The 25,250-nt window shown below is 45.4% G+C and overlaps 1 protein-coding gene across 1 annotated transcript in view; it reads right to left on the bottom strand.

Moving 5' to 3' along the window:
• Positions 1 to 25,250, bottom strand: part of LOC138988473 (protein KIBRA-like) — a 96,592-nt gene that overhangs the window by 601 nt on the left and 70,741 nt on the right. Inside the window, exons 2-3 of the mRNA XM_070373053.1 lie at positions 18,017 to 18,126; positions 9,763 to 9,966 (exon numbers count right to left, since the gene is read on the bottom strand). Coding sequence (XP_070229154.1) covers positions 9,763 to 9,966; positions 18,017 to 18,126 — 314 coding nt within the window. The remainder of the gene's footprint in view (positions 1 to 9,762; positions 9,967 to 18,016; positions 18,127 to 25,250) is intronic.

Here is a 25,250-nt window from a genome sequence, read left to right as displayed (position 1 = left end):
TTTTCATCTTTGTATTTTTCTATCTTTTCTACAACTTCTAACACAAACATAATTTTCTAATCAGAAGTTGTATACCTCAGAGATATTGTGGGTTTGGTTCCAGACTCCCATAATAAAGGGATTATCAAAACAACAAGAATTTTTTTGTTTCCCAGTGCCTATAAAAGCTTTGTTTACAGTATTGCAATCTATGAAATGTGCAATAGCATTATGCCTTAAAAAATGTACATACTTTAATAAAAAAAAATACTTTATTGCTACAGAAAGCTAACCATCATCTCACAACACCAGGTTGCCACAAACCTTCAATTTGTAAAATCCACAATCTCTGTGAAGTGCAATAAAACGAGGTATGCCTGCAGCTGTAATCTTAGTGCATTTTAAAAATAGAATTTCTTTGTGTCTTGATAAAGGATTTTAAGGCTTACAAAAATGGACACAGAGTGATCCATCTAAAAGGAAGGAAAATGAAATAAACGTACAGCGAGAGTGAGGAAGCCAGTGGCGTGAAGCTGGGCTCACTGCATGCCATGAGGTCCCATTTCTGACCCGCCGCTGCCACAGACCTGGCTCTGAGCTTCCTACCTGCTGATCTGAAGAGGAAAATGGGCCCTGTGTACGATTCATGGTGTCTTTAAACACAACCCCACTGTTCAGGAAAAGGGACAGGCACTGTTCAGGAAAAGGCCAGAGAGGCCAGAGAAGCGTTCTCCTGAGTCCTTAATCTTATGGTCTGAGCAATTTTATCACCTCCCCTTTCTGTTTAACATCACTTGCTGGCACCTGGATTTTTCTGAGGCTAAAGAGGCTTATTTGGAGATTGTGGGCAATTTTCCGTGTATGGAGGTAGAAGGAACAATCATGAAGGGGCTGCTGCTCTGCTCTGTGGACCTGGTTTAAATACTGGAGTGGACCTTTTGATTTGCTGCCATTGTTTAGTTGCTAAATCATGTCCTACTCTTTTGTGGCCCCATTGACTGTAGCCTGCCAGGCTCCTCGGTCTACAGGATTTCCTAGGCAAGGATATTGGAGTGGGTTGCCATTCCCTTCTCCAGCGGATCTTCCCAGAACCAGGATTGAACCTGTGGAAGATTCTTTACTATCTGAACCACCAGGGGGGACCTTTTGATTATGCTTGTGCAGTGTGTGTGCTCAGTCGCATCCAACTCTTCGTGACCGCATGGACTGAAGCCCACCAGATGTCTCTGTCTGTGGGATTTCCCAGGCAAGAACACTGGAGTGGGTTGCCATTTCATTCTCCAGGGGATCTTCCTGACCCAGGGAACAAAACCACACCTCTTGCATCTCCTGCATTGGCAGGTGGATTCTTTACCACTCTACCACGGGGGAAACCCCCGATTATGCTTTAGGAAAGTTAAAATGGAACACTGGGGAGTCTGGGAAATAAAATTGTTCTGCGTAGAAACTGACAAGATGTCCTGCACCATGGGCAGCATTTCACCTCTGCTGAGTTTGGAATGATGGTGATGGTGACTAAGGCTGGGCTTTCTCAGAAGAGATGAGTAGCAGGAACACCTGGATAGGAAGGACCTCACAGCCCTTGTTTTGAGCATGGAACAGGGATACGTGTTTTGTTTCTAGTTTGAAGCTTTCACTTCCTGTGCTCTAACTCCTTCAACTCTGCTGGAACTGGGAGTTTCAGAGGACAGACCTGGTTGGATACAAAGTTGGAAGCACTGACTTAGGCAACTGCCCAGATAGGCACTTCCGGACAAAATTTTAAGGTCATTGACGATCTTTGTTACCCACAGATGGTTAGTGAAAACATGGTGCAAAGATGAGAGTCATCAGTGAGGAAATAAGATACACCGAAAAAGAAGTGTGCCTGTTCTGTGAGCACCCGATCCTGCAAGTACCCTGTTCACCCATGCTGCGGGCTTGGCCTTCACTGGGGGAAGTGTTAAGGGGAGCGTGGTAGCAGCCTGGGAGAGCCCATGAAACATGGCAAGTCCTGACCCTAGCAAGGAGAGGGTGGCTGTGGGGACCAGTGCTACCAGGGCAGATTGTGGAAGGCAGGAGTTCTTCCATGGGAACACTCAGAAACCCTCAAGGGAGAACCCAAGAAGGATGAGACTCTCTGCCAACGGGGCCACCAGGGGCTGGAATCATCACCCTCTCTGAAGAATCACTGTGACATGTACTGTTTCTGTCCAAAGCTGCAGAAATAGGATGTGGCTTGTTATTTTTTAAGCAATCTTTTTGTTGAAGTAAAAAAGTACATATAGGAATGGAAAAGCACACAAATCATATGTGTGCAGCTTGGTGGACTTTCACAAAAGAAACACACTCAACTGACCAGCACTCCCAAGAAACAGGTCATGAACTTCCTTTCTGTATCCAGGTCCCCTCAGTGACTCACAACAAAATAATCTCATATTCAAACAGGACCGTATAGATTGCCTTTAAGATGACATCTTTTTCTAGTTTTTAATTTTTTAGTTTTTATTCAAGTTATGTATGAACACTCTAACAGTCTATATAAAATTCCACATATTTTATACATCCCAGATTTGCTATTAAAAAAGAGCATTTCCCAATCCGCTAATCTTACTAGCAAAAAAGGAACCATTTCAATGGGTTCAGCCAGTTTCTTGGGCATCCGACCCTGTGTGTCTGATGATATGCAAGCATCACTGTTTCTTGATTTTTTTTTCTGTTTTAGGCATCATGTATTCATTTCTCTCTGGAGGATGGAGTGTTAGACTCACTCCCTTTCCCAACCGCTACCCCACACAGGGCACCCCCCTCTCAGCTCCTCATCTTCCTTACAGATAACTCTGGCCAGAGACACCTTCAGTGTCTGTATTACTCTTACTCTGTAAATGCTATTCAGGACCAAGGCATGTAGCCAACTTTGCCTACTTTTTCTTTCCAGCACATTTTTGGGGTGGTTTTTCTTAAAGTTAATAATTATCATTTCTAGGTGTGCTTACTCTCCACACATTTATCACTGAGCAACCTCACACTTGGCCACTTATCTAAGTCTCCTCTCCCTGAGTTCCCTTCTTGGGCTCTGCCTCGCTGGGTGTGTGTCTGTATTCTCCCTGCATGGCTGGCATCCTGGGACTCCCCCCACCCTCACCCCCACTGCCTCTGTCTCTCCTCCTTCCTAAATTCCATGTCTTCCCCCTGTGACTACCTCCTCATTTTGGTAGAATATCACTTCCAGGAACTTCCTGAGAAAGGAAGCATGAAGGAAATAACACTTTTGGAAAACGTGCGTGTAGAGTCAGACGTGACTTAGCAACTGAACAACAGCAATAACATCCATGATTTAAAGGTAGTTTTGCTGGATATAGAATTCTGGGGTAGAAGTTATTTTCCTTAAATGTTTGAAGGCATTGCTCCATTGTCTTTTACATTTCCAGTGTTACTACTGAGAAGCCAGGAGCTATTCTGAGTCCTGATCATTTTTGTGTGACCTAGTTTTTCCTCTCTGAAAGCTTTTAGAATCTCGAATCGTTCCCCGTGTTTGAAGTGGCACAATGATATGTCTTTGGTGTGAGTTAACTTTTATCCTCTGTGTTGGGTGCTCACTGAGCGCTTTCAATCTCCTCTATCAGTTCTGGGAAATTTTTCTAAATTATGTCACTGATGCTTCTCTGTTTCTTCTGCTCTATCTGGAGCTTTCATTACTCGGATAGAGTTCTTGGCCTGATGCTATTTTTCCATCTCATTGTATTTTTGTTCTGCTTTTTAGAAAACTTCCTCAGTTTTACCTTCCAGGCTTCCTGTGGGTTTTTCATTTCTACTACCGTAGTTCAATTTCCAAAGGCTCTTCTGTGCTCTCTGAACGCTCCTATTTATAAAATGCAGCATCCTGTTTCACTTTCACAGTTGTGAGCTTTGCTCCATGTTTTCTTCTCCACGCACACTCTCCATTTCCTACAAGGCCTCCCCGCGGCCAGGTGTTTGTTTCATCTCTACTGTTCATGTAAGAGGCTTCCCGTAGATGTCCAGAAACTCAGCTGTCTGCTCACACTTAAACCGGGGACCCAAAAAGCTGGCTGGAGCAGAGTTTGTTGGAGATGGGTTACACGATTCACTGTGGGTTGTGTGGTATATGTGATTTATCTGGACTGTTTCATCCAAGAATCCTTGCTGTCGGTGTTTTTACATCTTTTCTCTCTATTTTTAATGTTACTGATGTACTTATTTGTGGCTGTGCTGGGTCTTTGCTGCTGTGTGGGCTTTTCTCTGGCTGCAGCAAGCAGGGGCTACTCTCTGGTTGTGGTGCTCGGGCTTTTCATTGCGGTGGTTTCTCTTGCTGCAGAACAGACTCTAGGGCTCGCGGGCTTCTCTAGTGGTGGCACACGGGTTTAGCTGCTCCCCGCCATGTGGGATCTTCCCGGACCAGGAATCGAACCCATGTCCTCTGCATTGGCAGGTAGATCCTGAGCCATTGGGCCACTAGGGAAATCTCATCTTTTCCGTTTATATCTCTTTTCTCTGAAAAAAAGAGACTCAGATTCCCCAGATTCTTCTACTGTCCAGCCTGGCAGGCAATAGCCTGGTACTCTTCTGGGAGTCAGGTGGTACATGCCGGCTGGGGTCTCAATCCTCAAGTTCATGTTCACTTGAATACCATGTTTTCAGTATGGTGCACCTCAGTTTTGAATTTGCCTGGTATCCTGTGGTCCAGAGACTCTGTTTTATTCTCTCGTAAAAATAAACCTCCTTTTTCATCAGTTTGGAGATAGGCACTGGCCTGGGTCTCACTGATTTGGGGAAGAGATCTGGTGGTCTGTGTCTCAGAAACAACTTTTCTCTGGTCTTCTTTGAGGGCCTCCTAACTTCATTCCCATTCCACAGAGACAGCCACTGCCTCCAATTCCTGACGCTTTTGCACATGCTCCAGGTAGACCAGAGGCCTGCTTTTTCTGTCAGCCCAATTCCTCCTTTCTCTGGTCTGTCAAATAGGCTGCTATCTGTCCTTCCGCCTTTAAGTCTCCACATTTTATTGCTGCCTTTTCCTCCAAGTCTCCCTGTCCTTGTGCATGTATGCCTTAAAAATCTCTTATCTGACATTTTCTTAGTTTCAAGAATGAGTGAAAGCACGTAGGTGGTTCAACTGGCATTTTTAGCAGCAAGGCGCCCAGTAACTGATTTTCCAAATGGGAAACCAAGGTCTGGAGGAGGAAGGAGCATGGTGAGGTCCCAAAGAACCCAGCTCTCCTGAGCTCTCATCTTTCAGAGGATGGAAGAACCCCAGTGTAGCCCTCAAACCTTAGAATTTGACTGGCTGACTTGGGTTAAATCAAGAGAATTGGTTTTGAAGTCAGATGCTTATGGGTATAAAAACTAGTTCTGCCACTTTTTAACAGTGTGACTTTGGGGAAGCTACTTTCCCTCTCCGGGCCTCAGTTTTCTTATCTGTAAAATGGGAACAACAGTATCTTGTAGGATTGTGTGTGTGTAGCAAGGTTATTTGATACAACATATGTACAGTGGCCAGCATATCACCCTGCAGAAATTCGATAGATGCATGTTAAATGAGAGTTCTCTTCTCATTCCCCATGGGGTGAGAGACTGTACCAGTGATGACAACAAAGCCTCCTTCCCCAAGGCAGAGCCCCACCTGTAGCCAAGCCCTACAGCAGCCAAGGCCAGGTGACAAAACTCTCACAAGCCCTGACAGGCCATCTGAGTTAGAGGGAGGCATGTGACCTCACCGGTCTATCAACATGCCAGAGAGCTTGACTTGGAAGGCAAACCTGGTTTGTCAAACCCTAAGAAAGTCATGAGGAGCCTTGGGTCATGCCTGTTTCACTAGGATGCTTGGGCTGAGGGATGCCCCATCCCTTGCTGATTTATATCTTAGAACTAGTGATCTGAGATGATTCTTTTTAAAATTTTTAATTGGAGGATAATTGCTTTACAATGTTGTGTTAGTTTCTGCTGTACAACAATGTGAATCAGCTATAAGATACATATATCTCCTCTCTCTTGAGCCTCCCTCCCACCCCCATATCCCACCCCTCTAGGTCATCACAGGTCACAGGGCTGAGCTTCCCATGCTATACAGAAGCTTCCCACTAGCTATCTATTGATTTCTTCTTTAACATTCAAAATGATGGTGTCTTTGAACCTGATGGAGCACTCAGTAGTAGCACTGAAGTCATACGACAGGACTGCCTCAATTACTTTCTATAAGGAATTGTTTATTCTTACTGGTTCCAGGGATTGGTTTAAAATCTTGGTCATTTCAATGCCAATGAATTAATAATATCAAATAAATATTAATATTATCTATCGTGAGCTTAAGAATGTGATAACTAGTATTCCAAGTACAAATCCCGTAACACACCGGTGGAAGGTAACACTATTATTATGTCAGTTTTATACTTATTTTTGGCCACACCACACAGCATGTGGGATCTTAGTTTCCTAACCAGGGATCAAACTCCTGCCCTCTGCATTGGAAGCACAGAGTCTTAACCACAGGGAAGTCCCTGTCAATTTTACAGATGAAAAACTTCATGCAGAGAGAAGCAGCATCACTTGTACAAAGTTGAACAGCTAGGAAGTTGCATATCCTGGACTGGACCCCAGCAGTCCAGCCACAGAGTCCACATTCTCAAAAGATTATGTGATGTATTTCTTATCAGGAGAATACTTATTGAGCTTTTAATACATTCTAAGGGAATTGTGCTAAGTGGTTTACCTAGACCAGTGGTTTCTGGCTGGGGGCAACTTAGCCCACCCTGGGGCAGTGTCTACACTCATTTTTGGTTATCACAACTCTGGGTGGGAGATACTATAGGCAGAGACCAGGAATGCTGTTAAATATCCACAACACACAGGACAGCTCCCACTAAGAATGTGTCACTGCTGCCACTTGGCTCTTTTCCCCACCCTAAATTTTTATTTTGAAACCTTTGTATCTACTGGAAATTTGAAAGCATAATGTGATGAATATTGATAGATCCTTCACCTAGATCTACCAACTTTTAGCATTTCCCCACATCTGTTCTGTCTATCCCACCCTCCACTCTTATTCTCTCAGTAGGATGACTGCCTGGATCATAAAAGCCCTCAATAAATGATTATTGGGAAAAACCCATCCCACATCCAAAACCATCAATGAGTCATTGATCTCACTTAGACTGACATCATAGTTTTTTCATTTACCATACCCGCACCACCCCCCACCCCGCCGCCCCGGATTTTTTTGGAATTAAGTTGCAGACATGATGTCACATGAATGTCTTAGGAACAGGACATTCTCCTACACAGTTACAAAGTCATTATTATACTTAAGAAAATCTTCCAATTGCCTGAGAATATCTTTATGGCTGCTTTCCCCTCCATCCATGGTCTAGTCAAGGTGCAAACACTTCACTGGGTTTATGCCTCCTTAGACTTTTTTCATTTTGTAATCTAGAACATTGCCCCTCTTTCCGTTTTTTTCACTGCACTATTTTTTGTAAGTGTGTTGGGTAATTATCTTGTAGGATACTGTGCAGTATGGATCTGTCTGGTTGTTTCTTCATGATTCAATTGAGAGTAAACGTTTTTTGTCAAGAATCCTCGGTGATGTTTTTTTATTGCATCGCATCAGAAAGTATATAATGTCAGTCTGTCTCATTATTGGTGATGCTAATTTAACCCCTGTGTAAGGTGGCGGTGGCTGCAGCTCTTCAACATAAAAAATACATTTTACCCCCCAAAGATAGTAAGTTATTCAGGGTGTGATACTTGGGGTCCTTGTATACATCCTGACCTCCAAAATAGGAAGGTTTGTTTTTTTATACACTATGTCACTGTTTCAGACTACAGAAAGAAAAAAAATTATCTCTTTGAATCTGAATTTCACTAGGGATATTAATATCTCCCTCCAGGGCTCTGGTAAGAATAATGCTATGGACTTGGACTGAATTGTGTTCCCCAGAAATTCATATATTGAAGTCCTAACCCCTATTGTAATAGTATTTGGAGAAGGAGGCCTTTGGGAGGTAATTAGGGTTAGATGAGGTTATAGGGATAGGGCCCTTATGATGGGATTAGTGACCTTATAAGAGACACCACAGAGCTTGTTGTTTTCTCTTCTCTCTCTGCCATGTGAAGACACAGTGAGAAGACAGGGAGAGGGTCCCACCAGAACTCAACTGTACTGACACCCTGATCTCAGGATTCCAGCCTCCACAACTGTGGGAAAATAAGTGTCTGTGGTTAAAGCCACCTGGTCTGTGGTAATTTGTTATGGCAGTCCCAGCTGATTAAGACAGATTAAGTGCTAAAACCCTCATGATGGTCTCTAGGACATTATTTGACCTAGAAACAGCTAATGAGTATAATGCAGTTCTTTTCTGTAATCTGAGATTCTGGGTTTTTCCCTGAGTTGCCAAGGAAAAGGGCAGGGCTGGGACACTGAGTAACCTACTCACTGTCCTCCTCCCAGACCAAATTTCTCAAAGTGGGGGCTTCACACAGGGGGAATGTTTGATTACCCAGCCAAGGCATGGAAACCCTGACACCATCTTAGAAGCTAGCCCCTTGGCCCAAACTGCAGATGTTGGGGGAGAGGATTGTGTTTGTAACTTATCACCTCTTACCAGCTGTAAGACCCTGGGTATGCTATCAGTCTTCTCTAAGCTGCAGATTTTTCATCTGTTACAGGAAGATATTAATTGTGCTTCCCCACAGAACTGTTATGAGAATTAACTGAAATAACATATTCAGACCGTAGATGAGCATTTAGTAAGCACTCAGTAAACATAGAAAAGGATTAGCTATTAAAAATAGTGGCAGAAGACCAAAAAAAAAAAAAAAACCCCAAAACCCCAAAACATCAGAAAAGGTCAATGGGCTCTTTGAGAGCTATGGATCTGGTATTTCCCTACACTGAGAATGAAGGGACTGGGGTGCCTGTTCCCCTCCTGCAGACATGAGGGTGAACAAGGGAAATGGGAAATTTCCTCCACTAGGAAATACCAACAGATGTATAAGCAGATGTACTGTGATAGTGCTATGAACAAAATAAACAGCCATTACAGAGGCTAATGCTGGGGAAGGGCATCTGAGGATGGAGTTGTCAGAAGCAAGCCTCTCAGAGGAGATGACTGGAAGGGTGAGAAAGAGCCAGCTGTGCAAATGGATCAATAGAAAATCTTTCTAGGCAGGGGAGCAGCAAGGACAGAGACCCCGAGGTAGAAAGGTGTAGGGCAGGCTAGGGAAGCAGAATGGGTGTGCTTAGTACATCTAGACCCTAGTGACTGGGAGCATCCGTGGAGGTGGGAGTGGCTGGCAGGAGTCTGATCACATGGGGCTGTGTATGGAAAGAGTGATGCAAAAAAATACATATAACATAAAATTTACCAGTTTAACCATTTCAAAATATACATTTCAGAGGCCGTATATACATTTACACTGTTGTGCAGCCATCAACACCATCCACCTCCAAAACGTCTTCATCTTTCCAAACTGAAACTCTGTACATTAACCAAAAACTACCCCTGCTTCTCCCAGCCACTAAAGGGCTTCAAATAAGGAGATAGGTAAGTCAACTGGCATTCTGAGATGAAAAATGAATGAAAGGAAATGGAATGAAAATGGCAGATGAATCATAGCAAAGCACAAGCAGGAGCAGGAAAAGGGTGGTGGTTTTTGCAAGGAGTGGAGAGGAAAGAACACAGGTAGATCTGAGAAGCATCGAGAAGCAATACATGCAGGAGTCAGTGTGGCCATTTCCTCTTCCTTGAGGTCATGTTGGTGGGGGTACTGGTGGTGGGAGGTACTCACAGCTGACCTGGGAGCCAAGCTTGTGCTCCCAGACGGCATGCAGCTGCTGATACTCCTGCTGTGCAAGCTCTAAGCGCTGCTGCTTCACCTGGTAGATTTCCTTTTGTGCACTCAGGGCCTCCTGGGCCACCACCAGGTAATCCTTCAGCATGTGCTCCTGCTCCCGCCGCCACTGTACCCGGGGATCCTCGATCTGAGTGGTTTCTGGAACAGACCCCAGAGATCCTAGATTAGCACTTCAAAAATGTCTGTTGAGTTGGTGGCCTGTAGAATCTACCAGACAACAAAAAGTGTAATAAATATAAAATTACAGTAAATGTAAATGGGTTAAACTTGCCTTTTGAATAGCAGAGACTCTTCATTTGGATTAAGCAAACAAACATACACAAAAAACCAGGATCAATTTCCAAACCTGCAGTTACTCAGAGAATAGCCAGAATGAACAGATGTGAATTCTACTGTAATACAGAGAGGTTCAATGATATTACAGATGCTTAAAGTCATTCATTTCGGTAAATAGTAAAGGAAAATAAAATAACTGATATTTCAAAAGATGTACAGAATACTGTGTCCACACAGTATGTAAATTAGAACAGCCTTCCTAAAGGGCTATCTGACAGTGAAAATCAAGAGACTTAAAATGTTAATACCCTTCATCCAATAATTCCTCCCATAGTAATTTATTACAAAAAGTAATAAATTCAGGCAAAGATGCATTTGTATAAAATCATCTTCATCATAAACAAGCACTTATTTAATGTTTACTCTATGCCAAGCACTATTTCATTTACTTTGTATCTATTTACTCCTCTAATCCTCACATTAACTCTATAGAGAAAATTCTTTTATTACTCTGGTTAAACAAAAGAGAAAACTGAGACATAAAGAGGTTAAGTGACTTGCTCAAGGTCACACAAGAAATTACTGCTGAAATATGTATGCTATATTTACACAATACACTAAAACAGCCATTAAAAATCATGTCTTTGAAAAAAAAAACCAGAAAGGTGTTTACGATAAAAAAAATGGGTGTAAGTACTGAGGTCTCAACAGAATTGGAGGCAATTTAGCAACTAAACAATAATAACAACTGGGTAGGAACTGCATAAATAATTTGGATTTATCAAAATATATATGTACATTCTCAAATAGATTAGGAGGAAACAGCAAATTATCGACAGTAGATAATGTCTTGTTGGTAGGATGCTTTTTCTTCATTCTTTTTTATTTTTTAAATTATGTATCCAATAAAAATACACAGTGATAATTTAGAAAAAAGTAATAGGACAAAAAAATGGTTTTAAAAGGGTAGCTGGCAGCTGAGCAGATATGGAAGAGGTCAAAGCAATGTTAATGTCAAAGAATCAATGCCCATCGACTGCCAACTCCTCAGTCATCTCCCAGCTGGAAGGTGGGGTATGGGATGACAGACACACCAGAAATTATATAATCACAGCCATATGGTAAATTCAGCTTGCAGGAAAGTTTTGCTTAGCCCAAAGAACTTTAGTAATTTTGAATTGATTACTGGTATATAAAAATAAGGAGATTTTTTAAAAATTCATTTTTTATTTTTTTAAATTGGAACATTATTGTTTTATAATATTGTGTTAGTTTCTGCTGTACAACGAAGTAAATCAGGTTTTCAGTGTTAGTTGCTCAGTTGTGTCCAGCTCTTTTCAGATCAGGTATATGTATACACATAACACCTCCCTCTTGAGCCTCCTGTCAGCCCCACCCCCACACCTCCAGGTCATCACAGAGCACTGAGCCGAGCTCCCTGCGCTCATCAGCAGCGTCACACTAGCTGTCTGCTCTACACATGGTAGTGTACATATGTCAACACCACTCTCTCAATTCATCCCGAGCTCTCCTTCCCCTCCTGCGTCCACAAGTCTTTCTCTACACCTTTGCCTCTTTCTGTCCTGCAAATAGGTTCATCATACCATTCTTCTAGATTAGCAAGGATATTTATACATTAAAATCTTGATCTCTGGTTTTTCTGGATCATTCAGAAGATGTGGCCGCCAGGGGTCCACAAGCTACCCTCTGCACTCATTTCTGCCGTGTGTCTGGCTCCTGGGGAAATGAGTTAGAGCCTCCGCTCTCAGGCCCTTCACTCTCAGTCCTCCTGAACAGGCCCCAGTGAGCTTTTCCAATGAAAGAAAGAAGAGACAGGGAGAATGATCACAGAGGTAGCAGGGCCACGTTCTCATGCCCGCTGGTGATCACTGGGTTACAATGGGCAGGTTGCTTAACCTCTCTGAATCTACTTTTCTGATTATTAAAGAGAATAAGGGGCCCCGCCTCACTGCTTACACCCAGGTAAAGTAAACATACGATGGTGAGAGTAAAGCCAAAGCTATTCATTGAGGCCAGTGTTTGAATTATCTGTGAATAGCTGTTCTTCAAGCTCACCTCCTCCCTTTTTCTGGAAAAGAAAACAAGGTGTGAAGATGGCCTGTCTGTCCTGAACTAATGACACTCAGAGGACATTCTCCTATGCCCAGCCCCTTCTATGCTCACTCTCCTTCCTTAACTTCCATCTCACCAGAGTAGTTAACTTTACACCAGGGCAGGTTCTCAGAGACCCCCTTGGTCGACTACTTATTTCCTTGCTTATGTATCTGGCTGTGTCAGCTCTTGGCTACATCATGTGGGATCTTCCACTGCGGGCACAGACTCTCTAACTCTGGCTTCAGGGCTCAGTGCGGCGCGTGGGCTTAGCTGCTCCATGGCATGTGGGATCCTAGTTCCCCCACCAGAGATCAAACTTGTGCCCCCTGCTTTGCAGGGCAGATTCCCAACCACAGGACCACCAGGGAAGTCCTTGGTCAACTATTTTTCGGTTCTTGTTTTTATTAACGTTAAACATGGACATAGTTAAATCATTCAGCATGTCACAAAATCAGCTTCACACAAAATCATCCCGCATCCCCTTCCCCTTCATTCGCTCTCTCCCTAAAAGGTAGCTACTTCCAACAAATGTTTAATTGATTGAATACAACCATCATTGAGACCCAGTTCTCCTTCCTCCCCCAGGCCCCAAACATCTACCTACAAATACACCGTACCCTCTCCATACAGCTCACAGTTCACGGGCTTCACGTACTCCTCATCCCACCACACACCTGCTTTCTACATGCACCACACAAGCACCCGTGTGACTCACACTACTGAATTCTGCAAGGGCTTGAATTACAATTGTCTTAAAAACAGCTGAACATCTGGAGAAAGTCCAACCTTGTTGCTATGCAAAGGAATGCAAATGAAACACAATGAAGTAACAGTTTAAACCTGTGATGAATGTATCAAAAGTAAAGAAGTGAAATTAGTCATATACTGATCGAGGTATGAGGAAAACAGTACCCTCATTGCTTGTAGTAATGCAGATTGACTCCATCTTTTAGAAATATTATCCAACTAGGAAGAGTTACCAGAAGCCTCACAAGTGTCCACAACCTTTCACTTGGCGATCCTACATTTGGAAATGTGACTCCAGGGAAGTATCACAGAAGAATAGAGCAATATGCTTAAAGACTCTCCCTCAAGTGTTATTTTTCATAACAAACAAATGGAAAGAACCCAAAGGTCAGTTGTTTTATGTGTCATAATGTATTGATGCATCTGTTTGATACATTAAAAATGGCAAATATGAAGACTATGTAGCATCTCTCAAATATTCATGACATAGTGTGAAAAGAAAACAGAAAACACAATTTGATCACTGATTAAAACCATCTAATCCCGGAGAAGGCAATGGCACCCCACTCCAGTACTCTTGCCTGGAAAATCCCATGGACGGAGGAGCCTGGTGGCTGCAGTCCATGGGGTCGAGAAGAGTCGGACACGACTGAGCGACTTCACTTTCACTTTTCACTTTCATGCATTGGAGAAGGAAATGGCAACCCACTCCAGTGTTCTTGCCTGGAGAGTCCCAGGGACGGGGGAGCCTGGTGGGCTGCCGTCTATGGGGTCACACAGAGTCGGACACGACTGAAGCGACTTAGCAGCAGCAGCAGCAATCATGATAGATAAAATCAATGCAAGAACACGAAGCTACAATCATTGTAAATTTGAGAAATAAATGCCCACAAATTAACAAATAAATATTTAATAAATAAATGAGTACTCTCTTTATGCCAACAGCTCCATTTCAAATGCCTACTTCAGCCCAGTTCTCTTTTCCAAACACCAGATTCCTACATTAAACTGACCAACATCTCCTCTCAGATGGATAACAGGCATGGAAGATGTGACCCATCCCAGCAAACCCTTGTTCTTCCTTCCTAAACACATCACTCCTCTTATAGCTTTCTCCATCCAATGGATGGCAATTCCATCCTGTCACCTGCTCAGAGAGGCTCACTTATTCCTTTTTCTTCCACACCACACATGTAATCTATCAGGAAGCCTTGTTGGCTTTATCTTGAAAACACCTCCAGCCTCAGGCCACTTTTCACCACCTCCGCCACTATAGCCTTGGTCCGGGCCAGTGTCCTTTGTCACCTGGACTACTGCAACATTCTTTCACAGGTTTCCCTATGTCTGTCCTTGTTCCATGGTCTACTCTCAGGAAAGCAGCCAATGACCCTTTTTAAGACATAAAACAGATCACACCACTCATCTGTTTAAAATTCTCCATGCTAAGTTGCTTCAGTCATGAGCGAATCTTGGTGACCCTATGGACTGTAGCCCACTAGGCTCCTCTGTCCATGGGATTCTCCAGGCAAAGATACTGGAGTGGGTTGCCATTTCCTCCTCTGGGGGATCTTCAATGGCTCCCATCACGTGGAATAAAAGCTCGAGCCCTTCAGATGGATTACTGCCCCATCCAGGCCCTGCTACCACCTGGCCTGATGCCCTCCTCCCTACTTCCTTACAAATTCTGCTAAATGCACACCTGCCTCCTTGTCACCCCTTGAGAAGTAAAATGTGATCACATATTGGCATTTTCGCTCGGTCAACCCTCTCTGCTTGAAACACTCTCCCCACCTCCTTCAAGTCTTAGCTCAGAGAGCATTTTCTCAACACTGCCCCTCCCCTGCCACCCACAAATGCACACAGCACACCTCAGCCCCACGCTCTGCTTCCCACTTTTCTCATAACCCTGATAATTTAAAAATACACTACATAATTGGCTTACTTATTCTGTTTATCTTCTGCTGCTTCTGCCAAAATGAAAGCTCTATGAAGGCAAGGATCATTGCCATCTTGCACTCTCATGTACCCCATGCTCCCAGTACAGTGCCTAGAACATTGTAGGAGGTCGATAAATATTTGCTGAATGAATGAATGCTTGATGGTGGATTTAATTTGTTGTTCAATTCTATTATCTCTATAACAGTAATTTCAGGGGCTTTCCCTGGTGGTTCAGTGGTAAAGAATCTGCCTGCCAGTGCAGGGGACACAGGCTTGGTTCCTGGTCCAGGAAGATCCCATGTGCCACGGAGCAACTAAGCCCATGTGCCATAACTACTGAGCCTGTGCTCTAGAGCCCAGGAGCTGCAACTACTGAAGCCTGTAAACCTAGAGCCTGTGCTCCGCACAAGAGAAGCCGCCTCAACGAGAAGCCTGTTTTCCACAACCAGAGAGTAGCCCCTGCTCACCACAACTAGAGAAAAGCCCCTGCAGCAATGAAGACCCAGCACAGCCACAAATAAATACATCAAATTCATAAACAAAACCAAACCGTAATTGCAGTCACTCACAGAGGATTGGTCCGAGTCCACAGCTCTGAATGAGTGGGCCTTGTGCATACCACCGTTTGTATCACTGGCTCCGTCCTCTAGAAGTGGTACCCTCCATCCAATGAGAGCACCTTCCAGCCAAAAGAAACCCTGCAGCCTGACTGCTGGCAGAACTACCAGAGAGAATTCTTCCTTTTGTGGTTTTCATTTACTCTCCTTCCTATACACACCCTCGTTTCTGCTACCATCCCCTCAAGAACATACTCTACCATTGCATGACACGCCTTCCGTCTCTCCAACGACTCCCAGAAGCACCAGAAAATCCCACTCCTGCCATCAGATTTCAATGAGGGGGATTCACTCAGCAATTAGAGACAGGAAAGGACTAGTGCAGGTTCCTGTACATCAGTGTTTAACCCAATATACCGTGCAGCCCTCCAAGCATTAGCCTCCTTCCCCATACACACTCAATTAGGCACATTTACGTCTCATTATCCAATATGCAATCATGAGTGCTAATAAAAACCGTTGCTACCCTCAACAATGCAATCAGTGCCATTAGCTGTCTCTCAGAAACTCTCCTCTGCTTTGGTGCCAAGTCTGCTCACTCACCCATTTATTTAGCCATGCATTCATGCACGTGTAACCTTTTCTAGGTAGCAAAGGTCAAGTGCACACCTACTCTGTGCCTTGCCAGGCAAAAAAGTCTGGGGAACCTGCCCTGACAGGTAAATGGTTATACTACAGAATGTGAGGGGCACAGCAGAGATTTGACCAGGTGCTACAGAAACCCAGAAGAGGAAGTGGATGGAGAAGCCCAACTTCACTCCCAGGACGAGTTCAAATCCCAGCCCTGCCATGCTTTGGCTCTGAGAGTTGCACAGTCAATTTCTATCTCTAAATTCCATTCATAAGACAGAGTTAATCATCCTAGTGCTTCCCAGGTGGCGCCAATGGTCAAGAATCTGCCTGCCAATGGAGGAGACTCAGGTTCGATCCCTGGGTAGGGAAGAGACCCTAGAGTAGGGAATGGCACCCCACTCCAGTACTCTTGCTTGGAAAATCCCATGGACAGAGGAGCCTGGCCGGGTCTCAAAGAGTTGGGTACAACTGAAATGTCTTAGCATGCACACACAGACGCACCCGTGGAAGAACCAGGCTCTTTCCCTTCTGGCAGGCTATAGTCCATGGGGTCACAAAGAGTCGGGCATGACTGAGCACACACGCACAATCATCCTAGCATCCCACAGGGGTGTTGGGAGGATTGCATGAGATGATGCCTAATCAAGTGCCTTGTCCAGCACATGGCACAGAGTGCATGCTCAGGAAACAAGGGCTACTAGGAGTCAGCGCCTTAATCTCAACCTTCGGACACGTGCCACTGCAATCTATTCTCCTCTTGCCTGAAAGGACAAGAGGAATCCCACAGCTCAGAAGGCTGAGATCGAGACAGAAAAATCCTCTTTCCTCGATTATACATGGACAAATAGGGCAGCAAATTCCCGAGGACAAGAATAGTCTTGGCCAAGAAGGTGCACAATGGATGAGGCCCAAGCACACGTCAACTCTTCCTGCCTGGAAGACCTCAACCCGGGTTCTTCCACCTGTGAGACGGCATGCTTCTCCCCTTCTCGACCGACACTTCCATCAAAGTCCCAGAGACAAAGACACTGGGAACCTTCATTCTGGATCAGGATATCCGGACCACAGATATAAAATGAGAGTGGGCTGACTGGTGTGATGGGCTGGAGATACACACATACATCACTCAGACCATCCATTACAGACACATGCTGTATGCTGCTGGGGACTTGCTGTAGGGGCAGTGGCTGCTAAAAAATAATCTGGGGACGACACGGACACATCTACCTTCTGCGAAAAAAATCTGTATGCATGAGCCTCCCCCCACCATCCCTGCCCTCTAGGTTGTCACAGAGCACCGTTTTGAGCTTCCTGAGTCATATGGCAAATTCCCACTGGCTATCTATTTTACATATGGTGCATGGAAATCAAGGGAAGTGAAAGTGTCAGCTGCTCAGTCATGTTTGATTCTTTGTGACCCCATGGACTGTAGCCTGCCAGGCTCCTCTGTCTATGGAATTCTCCAGGCAAGAACACTAGAGTGGGTAGTCATTCCCTTCTCCAGGGGATCTTCCCAACCCAGAGATCAAACCCAGGTCTCCTACATTATAGGCAGATTATTTACCATCTGAGCCACCAGGGAAGCCCTGTGGAAATCAATATATGTTAAAAAAAAAAAAAAAATATATGTATGCACACATGACTGGGAAGTTTCTGGAGAGATACACAAGAAATGGCTAGCAGTAGTTACTTCTGTAAAATTGGGGAGATGGGTTGTGAGACACAGAGTTCTAGATTCTATTTAAAACTCTTCTAAACTGTTATTTATATATGAGCATACATTATCTATCTATATCTACACTGACATCTCCATCCAACTCTCTGTGAAACGAAACACAATCTGGCTTCACAAGCCCCTGCTGGTAGCTCTTCCAGACGTGGGGGCTGGCCAGGAGGTGGAGGGATGGGTGGAGGGGACTTACTGGTGTTGTGGTCTATGAAGTAATCTCCGACCTGTGGATCGTACGCCTCTTCCCATCCCAGCGGCAGCTCGTCACTGATGCAGTCAGCAAAGGTGAGCGGTTTGGTGTACCTGGCGAGTGAGAGCAGAAAGAGACTCCGTCAGCCTACGGTCCCCAGAGAGCTGCATTCGTGGCTTCCTATAGCCTCCCTGCCCCTCTGGACTGGCCCACCAGATGCAGAAGCTCTGCGCCCCGGCCCCATCGTCCCCGGGAAGATGAACGCGTATCGGAGCAGCAGGATAAGGTCACCTGGGAGGGAGGTGGGGAATCTGCTCTGGTCCCAACTTTGCCACCAACTGGGAAGGGATTCCGAGCGAGTCGCCTGCCTTCTCTGGGCCTCACTGCTACGTCTCTAAGTGAGGGGTCACAGGGAAGGGCTCAAAGGTCGAGCCTGGCTTCTGGACTCAGACTCAAATCTCTCTCTGGCTTCTCCATTAGCAGGGCACGTGGCCCACTCCAGCCCCAGCCGTCCTTCAGGCTCTGTCCATGTTTGTCTTACCTATTTCCCCTCTGAAAAGCTAGCTCGCTGCAGCATTGAGAAGAACAGATGTTCCCTCCCTGTGAGTTTGGCCAAACGCAGTATGTTTTTTTTTTTTTTCCTGGGCTGGTTCCCAAATGCCTGTACCCACTGCTGTCCTTCTCTGTACAATCCAGGCCAAACTGATTTTTTAGCCATAACCACCCTCGAAGTCCCCATATTGGGACTTCCCAAATGGGGGGTGAGGTGGTGGTAACCACTTGGTCTCGGCGACTATGTCAGATAGACAAACCACCTAACTAAATGGACGAAGGTTTATCGAGGCTCAAAAACATCACAAGCCCTTGGTCCAGCACTTTAGCCAGCATGCAGGGAGCAGGGAATCTGGATACATTGAAGTCAGCCTGAGTGGCCCCTTTGGATGGCCCGGTTAGTTTCTCCCCATCACTGCATCTGCCTAAAATACACACACATAATATTCTCCCTGGTGTGCTGCAGTCCACGGGGTTGCAAAGAGTCGGACACAACTTAGCAACTGATCAACAATATTCTCCCTCTCCTGCCTGCTCCTGCCCCCTCCCACTTCTGAAAGACTGAAGGTTGTGCTTCAACACTCTTTCGACAGCCTGGCAAACTGAGGTACAATGCAATAGAAGGAAAGATGAGTGGGATGGGGTCTAGGATTCCTGGTCAAGAACTTCCCTCCAAGCCATAGGAGATGACTCTCCTAGCCCATGCAACCTCCTTCCCTCTTAAACCCACCCCAAATTAAGCTGAAAACAAAATATGTGCTGAGACTTCCCTGGTGGTCCAGTGGCTAAGACTCTGTGCTCCCAATGCCAGGGACCCGGGTCCAATTCCTGGTCAGGGAACTAGATCCTGTCTGCTGCAGCTAAGACCCAGCACAGCCAAACAAATTTTTAAAAAAGAAAGAAAAGCAAAATGTGTGGGAAAAAAAGAAACCATGAAAGAGCCCCTGGTGGACAGACCTAGTGTGTTCACATACCACTATACATCCAGGGTCTGGTAGACTGAGAACATATCTACTGACTGAAGGAGTGGACAGCACCAAAGCGCTGTTAAACATACTGCTGTATTATGGGAGACAAGGATGAGGCAGAGGTCTATATGATATAAAATAGACTAAGCCCTATCCAATACGGATTCAGTAGGCATCACTTATTAGCTGTGTAAGTATGGCAACTTAAGTGTTCCTCTCTGAGCCTCAGTATTTTTATCTAAAATGTGGGGATAATAACTCTCCAAGTTGTCAGGGTAAATAAAGTCATGATTGTAAAAACAATTAGATCCTGGTGCAAATGAATGCTGAAAGAACATTCTTCTCCACTTCCCAGAAGGGGAAACGGAGACTAAGAGAGAGATGAAATAACACTCTCAATGTCTACACCAATGATATTCAAGCAAGGCACTCAGCCTTCAGAGCCCCTGCTGTGAACCAAAAGGTTCTCTCGAAAGTTAACATCTTCAGCTGAGACCCATGGAAAATTACAAGCCACTGTCTTAAGAGTAAAAAATGAAGAGATGAGGAAGACACAAGTGATTTCTTTAGGCTAGAAGGCTCTTCATTTGGGAGCACTTATGCCAGCCTGGATAAAGTTTCTAAAAAGTCGTCTTCAGCGCAATCCGCCGCTACCCCGCAAGCCCTGCCCACCCCAAGACTTCAGAAGCAAGAGACCATGTTCCTCAGTTCCTCCTCCTCCTTAAACTCCTGTAAAAATGGTTTATTCCCACTTCCTTATGGAAAATGAAGACCAGTGACCAACAGTGAAATCTCATCCAACATCATTTCATCTAACACATTACTGAAAGGGTCTCTGAAGGAAAACTCTGCACGCAGGCCTACCCTTCCACAGCAAGTGACTCTGTTACTGAGGACAGATACATCTGGGGAGGGAACAGCAGTGCTTGGGCCAACCACAGTCAGACCCTTCTGGTTCATTACTTTCCTTGGGTGCAGCCCTGAGAAGCCCCACCTACTGGCCTGGTGATGAAGATGGGAATCTTGTTATTTACACTTTGCAACCCAGAAAACCAAGAAGACAAAGATATATTCCCTCTCCACAGCTCCCTGAATCCATGAGTGGATCAAAATTCTTTCCCCCCTCCCAGGGTTGGGGGGGTGGTGAGGTGGGGAGGAGAGGAAGAAATTTCCTGGTTGTCCAGTGGATAAAAGTCCACCTTCCAATGCAGTGGACATGGGTTTGATCCCTGGTTGGGGAACTCAGATCTCACATGCTATGGGGCAATTAAGCCCATGTGCCACAGTGAAAACCCAGGGCAGGCAAAAAAGATAAACAAAAATCTTCCATGGGGATGAATTAAATGATTTCATCAATGGTGCATTTAAGCAATAGAATCTTATGTCCCCCATGATTGGTGATCAATAAATATTTGTGGAATGAGTGAATATGACCATAAATATCTAAGAACAAAAAATAATGGTGTATTTTATATTTTGCTAACATGGAAGAATGTTCTTAACATACTATGAGAAAAATGACATTTTTGAACAAGAAACGCTTTAGGATATTGTTTTAATACAGTATTTTTGCCTGAAATGTGTGTACGTTTGTAGAAGAGAAGCTGGAAAGATACACATTAAAATGCTATCTTGGTAGAGGGATTTTAACAATTTAATTTTTTTCTTTTTAATCTTTTTAAAAGTAGTTTCTCTGTAATATTCCTATCTCAACTGTAATCAAAATAGTTAATGATGGCTAAATCAAGGCTTAGAAAACAAGTTTGTTCCTTTTCTAGGCAGCAGGTGCTTTTCCTCTATTTGACCAGTGAGAAAACACACCCAACATCTTGCAGCTGGCAAACACCAGAGGTATAACCTGAAGCCCCACCGCCTCACTCCAGAACCTGAGCTTTGCTAATAAAAACTGACAAGACCAAGGGAGTCTCAGGATAATCTGGAAGCTATGCCTGAGATACAGATGTCAAAGCTGGGCTGGGGGACATCGGAAGCAGGCAGAAGGCACCTGAGCTGCAGCCTACCTGCACCTTCAGTTTTCTACGTCTCGGTGCAAAGCTACTCAACACATTTGGATAATGCACAGTTGCTTCACGAAAAGACAATTAATTGTTCTAAAGTCATCGTAACAAGGGATTCACTGAGCTCTCTGTGTGAGGCTGGAGATTGGGGGAGGAGAGGCAGGTCTAAAACACCAAAAATGCATCACTTTTCCAGAAAACCATGAACTTTACTGCTCATTCCAGCCTTGGACATCAAGAAGTCAGACCTGAAATAAATGTTAGCTACAAGCATCAGTCATGTACCTGACACTGGATTTCCTACCAAAGCTGAAATGCTGATTCCCGCCTATGGTGAACGCAGACATTGTGCTCAACAGTTATAAAGAAGAGGAATCAAGAGGACCCAAAGTTAGCCAGAGGGGGCAGGGGAGACAGGAAGGCTTTTGGGTTTGATATTCGGGCTTCTCTTAAAAGTGATCATGGAGAAAAAACCAGAGGACTGACATCCTGACTCCTATAGCTCTTCCATGGGAAAGAGAAAAGCTTCTATTGGAAGACTACACAACTTACAAGAAATCTGGACAGCAAGCTTCTCTGGAACAAATGCCAAGAGGGGGATGAATTATTCAGTGTGCAGGGACGTGTCATTCAGAGAATCAGGATGAAGAGAAGCATTTTTAGCTGTACAAGGATTTAAATACATACACACACACACACACACACACGATATATACATGTGCACCCACTCCTCATCCCAGACAGAGGAACTGTCCGTTTAAACCAATCCCCTCTGGGAAACTGTGGGTGCTTCTCTGGCCTGCAGTGTTTCCCCTTGGGCAAGTGCCAAGAATGTGAGCTGGGACGAGATGTCTGCTTTCAGATGCGGCCAGGACTTGGGGGCCTGCCTGCAACTCACAGCCCCCATCCTCTGGTGACGCGATTCACCCCCATTCTGTCCGGTGCAGTCCCTGCCTCCAGGCTCCAAGTCCTGGGCTGCTGAAAACCCAGATCGTGAAATCAAATGACCCAAATGCTGAAGGGGTGAGGGGGAGTGAGGGAGGGCGCCAAGAGAGAACCAGTTCTGCATCTTGTTAATTACCAATCTCTGGAGGAACACAAACATTCCTGAATGTTTCACAACAGGCTCTCCTGGAAGAAGGGGCCCGGATGTGTTGCCTTAGAGACAGGTAAGGCTGTGTGGGATCACCTGTCCGGGAACGCGGGCCCCTGTCCTCTGTCCAGCTCCATGTCCCCACGACTGGCTGGCATTCAGTATTCAGACAGTACATCTTTTCTAAGGAGGCAGCTCAGAGGAGCGGAAAGCCTTCTGCCAAGTCTAACACTGGGTGGTGATTCTCTTGGGCCTGAAGAACGCGTAGCATATCTTTCATGTTCCTAGTGCTTCCCAAGCAATCTGAACGCTTCCCACAGTAACCTCTTTATGGCCCGCCAGCATGAGGCTGGCCCCCGACCGGGCTCTCGCCAGGGCCAGCTGGGCGGGATCGCTTTCTAAAGGGCCCTGAGGACCACATGCCAAGAACTGTCCAAACTTTCAGCTGAACCTCTCCTCTCAACCCTGGGCACAATGGCCAGGCTGGCTCTTCCCGCCCTGGGGTGTTTCACACGCATGGTTCCCATAGCTCAGGACTGCACAACTCCTGAGGAGATGCAGCCATCTCTGGACTCCAGCAGAGCCCCAGGCCACACAGACCCTCGACTTCCACACCTGCAAGGCTGGGGTGGCTGAACAAAAGGGCAATCTTTGAAGCTCTCCTTCCTTCCTTGAATTCCATTTGGTTCAAACACCTTCATTCATTCCTTAAACAAATCTGGGGATGAAAGTAATCACTGTCTCATAGTCGGTTAGGAGGGCTGAGTACACGAACTGCAGCGGAATCTGAACAAACTTCCAGCTACAGAAGTGGACAAAAGGACCCTGCCCTCACTCCCAGCAGGGAGACATCCCAACCAGAAAGTGAATCCACAAGATCATTTCAGAGATTCGTGCTTTTCAGAAAAATACAACAGGGTGGTGGGATTATGTGTAAGGGTGGGGTAGGTTGGGGCAATCAAGGGAGGCTTCTCGGAGGAGGTGATCTTGGAGGGGAGACCAGATGGTGGGAAGCATCAGGAATAGCCAGTACAAAGGCTTTGGGGTGGGATAATGTTGGTGTGAGGAACAGAAAAGAAAGCCACATGTGAGCCACATACGTCATGAGTGATGGAGTAGAGATAGATAGGGGCAGATGCTGGGCTTTTAGGACTTTGGGGTCCCTGTTAAGACTTTGAGAGCCATCCTAGTGTTGAGCCACAGAGGGTGACCCAGAGAGGCTCTCTGAGTCACCCTCTCCTCACCTCCTTTCTCCCTGCTTTCCATCAATCCTCCAAACAACAAGAATTTATTGCATGGACACAAGAGCCTGGTCCCATGCTAGGCACGACCACAGCTCAGACATTTGAATAAGCCTTGTTTCTGCCTTCGAGAGCAGAGGGCCTGGCCAAGCAGTTGAGGCTTACCCTTAAAGCAGGGAGTAGCTGATCCCTGTGACAGTATGTACGGTGGTTATGCTACCTTAGGCTTTGAACCGTGGGCAGTGAGAGGATGCAGAGATAGTTAATAAGATGCTAGGTCACAGGCTTCCCTGGCGGCTCAGTGGTAAAGAGTCCGCTTGCCAAGGCAGGAGACAAGGGTTCAATCTCTGATCCGGGAAGATCCCGCCTGCCATGGAGCTGCTAAGCTCATGGGCCACAACTACCGATCCTATGCTCTAGAACCAGGGAGCTGCAAGTACTGAACCACGTGCCGCAACTATTGAAGCCTGCGTGCCCTACAGCCCTGGTCCACAACAGAAGAAGCCACTGCAATGAGAAGCAACGGGAGAGTAGCCCTCACTCGCCACAACCAGAGGAAGGCCCTTGCAGTAACCAAGACCCAGCTTAGCCAAAAATAAAAATGAATTAATTTTAAAACAAATAAGATGCCAGGTCTGGTCTGCTGTACACATGTGAAAGAGCAAAAGGGTGGGAGAAGGGAGAGACTGAGAGGACAGGGCATAGTCAGGGGAGGCCGGAAGAAGGAAGCAGTCCACGGAGGACGGTGGTCAGCTCCGGGGCTAATAAGGAGGCAGGGTAGCCGTACCCACATAGGCTGAGGAACTGATGCTGGGGTGAAACCCACACCCTGCCTCTTCCACAGCCACAGGCGTGTCACCTAACCTTGTTAGGAGTTTCCTTCTCTGTGAAACTTAGAAGGCCCAATCTCATAAGGGTGTTGTGGGAATTAAATGAGATAACCCATACAAAGTGCTTAGTACAGGGCCTAGCATGTAATAGGCCCTCAGAAAATGTGGGCTGTTAACGTGAACAGCAGAGAGACTTCCGTCCTCTCCACTGTGAGAATTGTGTTATCTTTCATCTTCAGTTTGTTGGATATGTTCACTATCATCGTTCTCATCATCGCTGTCCCCATTTTTCATCTCAAGAGATATGAGTGGTGGTTAAAACTCACAAGCTCTAGAGTCAGCCACCTGGGTTGCAAGGCTGGCAGCATCACTTACTCACTCTATCCTGTTGGGCATGAACCCCTAACTTGCCTGAACCTGCTTCTTCATCTGTAGAGTGGGGATACTCAGAGTGACTACCTGGTTAAAATGAGCTATGCTGAGCCCATGGTACACAGGGCTCCACCCACATTCACTTTCTTACCAGTTAGGTTTT

This window comes from Bos mutus, chromosome 7, assembly GCF_027580195.1.
Source record: "Bos mutus isolate GX-2022 chromosome 7, NWIPB_WYAK_1.1, whole genome shotgun sequence".
Classification (NCBI taxonomy): domain Eukaryota; kingdom Metazoa; phylum Chordata; class Mammalia; order Artiodactyla; family Bovidae; genus Bos; species Bos mutus.
Note: the sequence above shows the minus strand (reverse complement) of the source record. Positions and strands in the feature narration are given on the sequence as shown.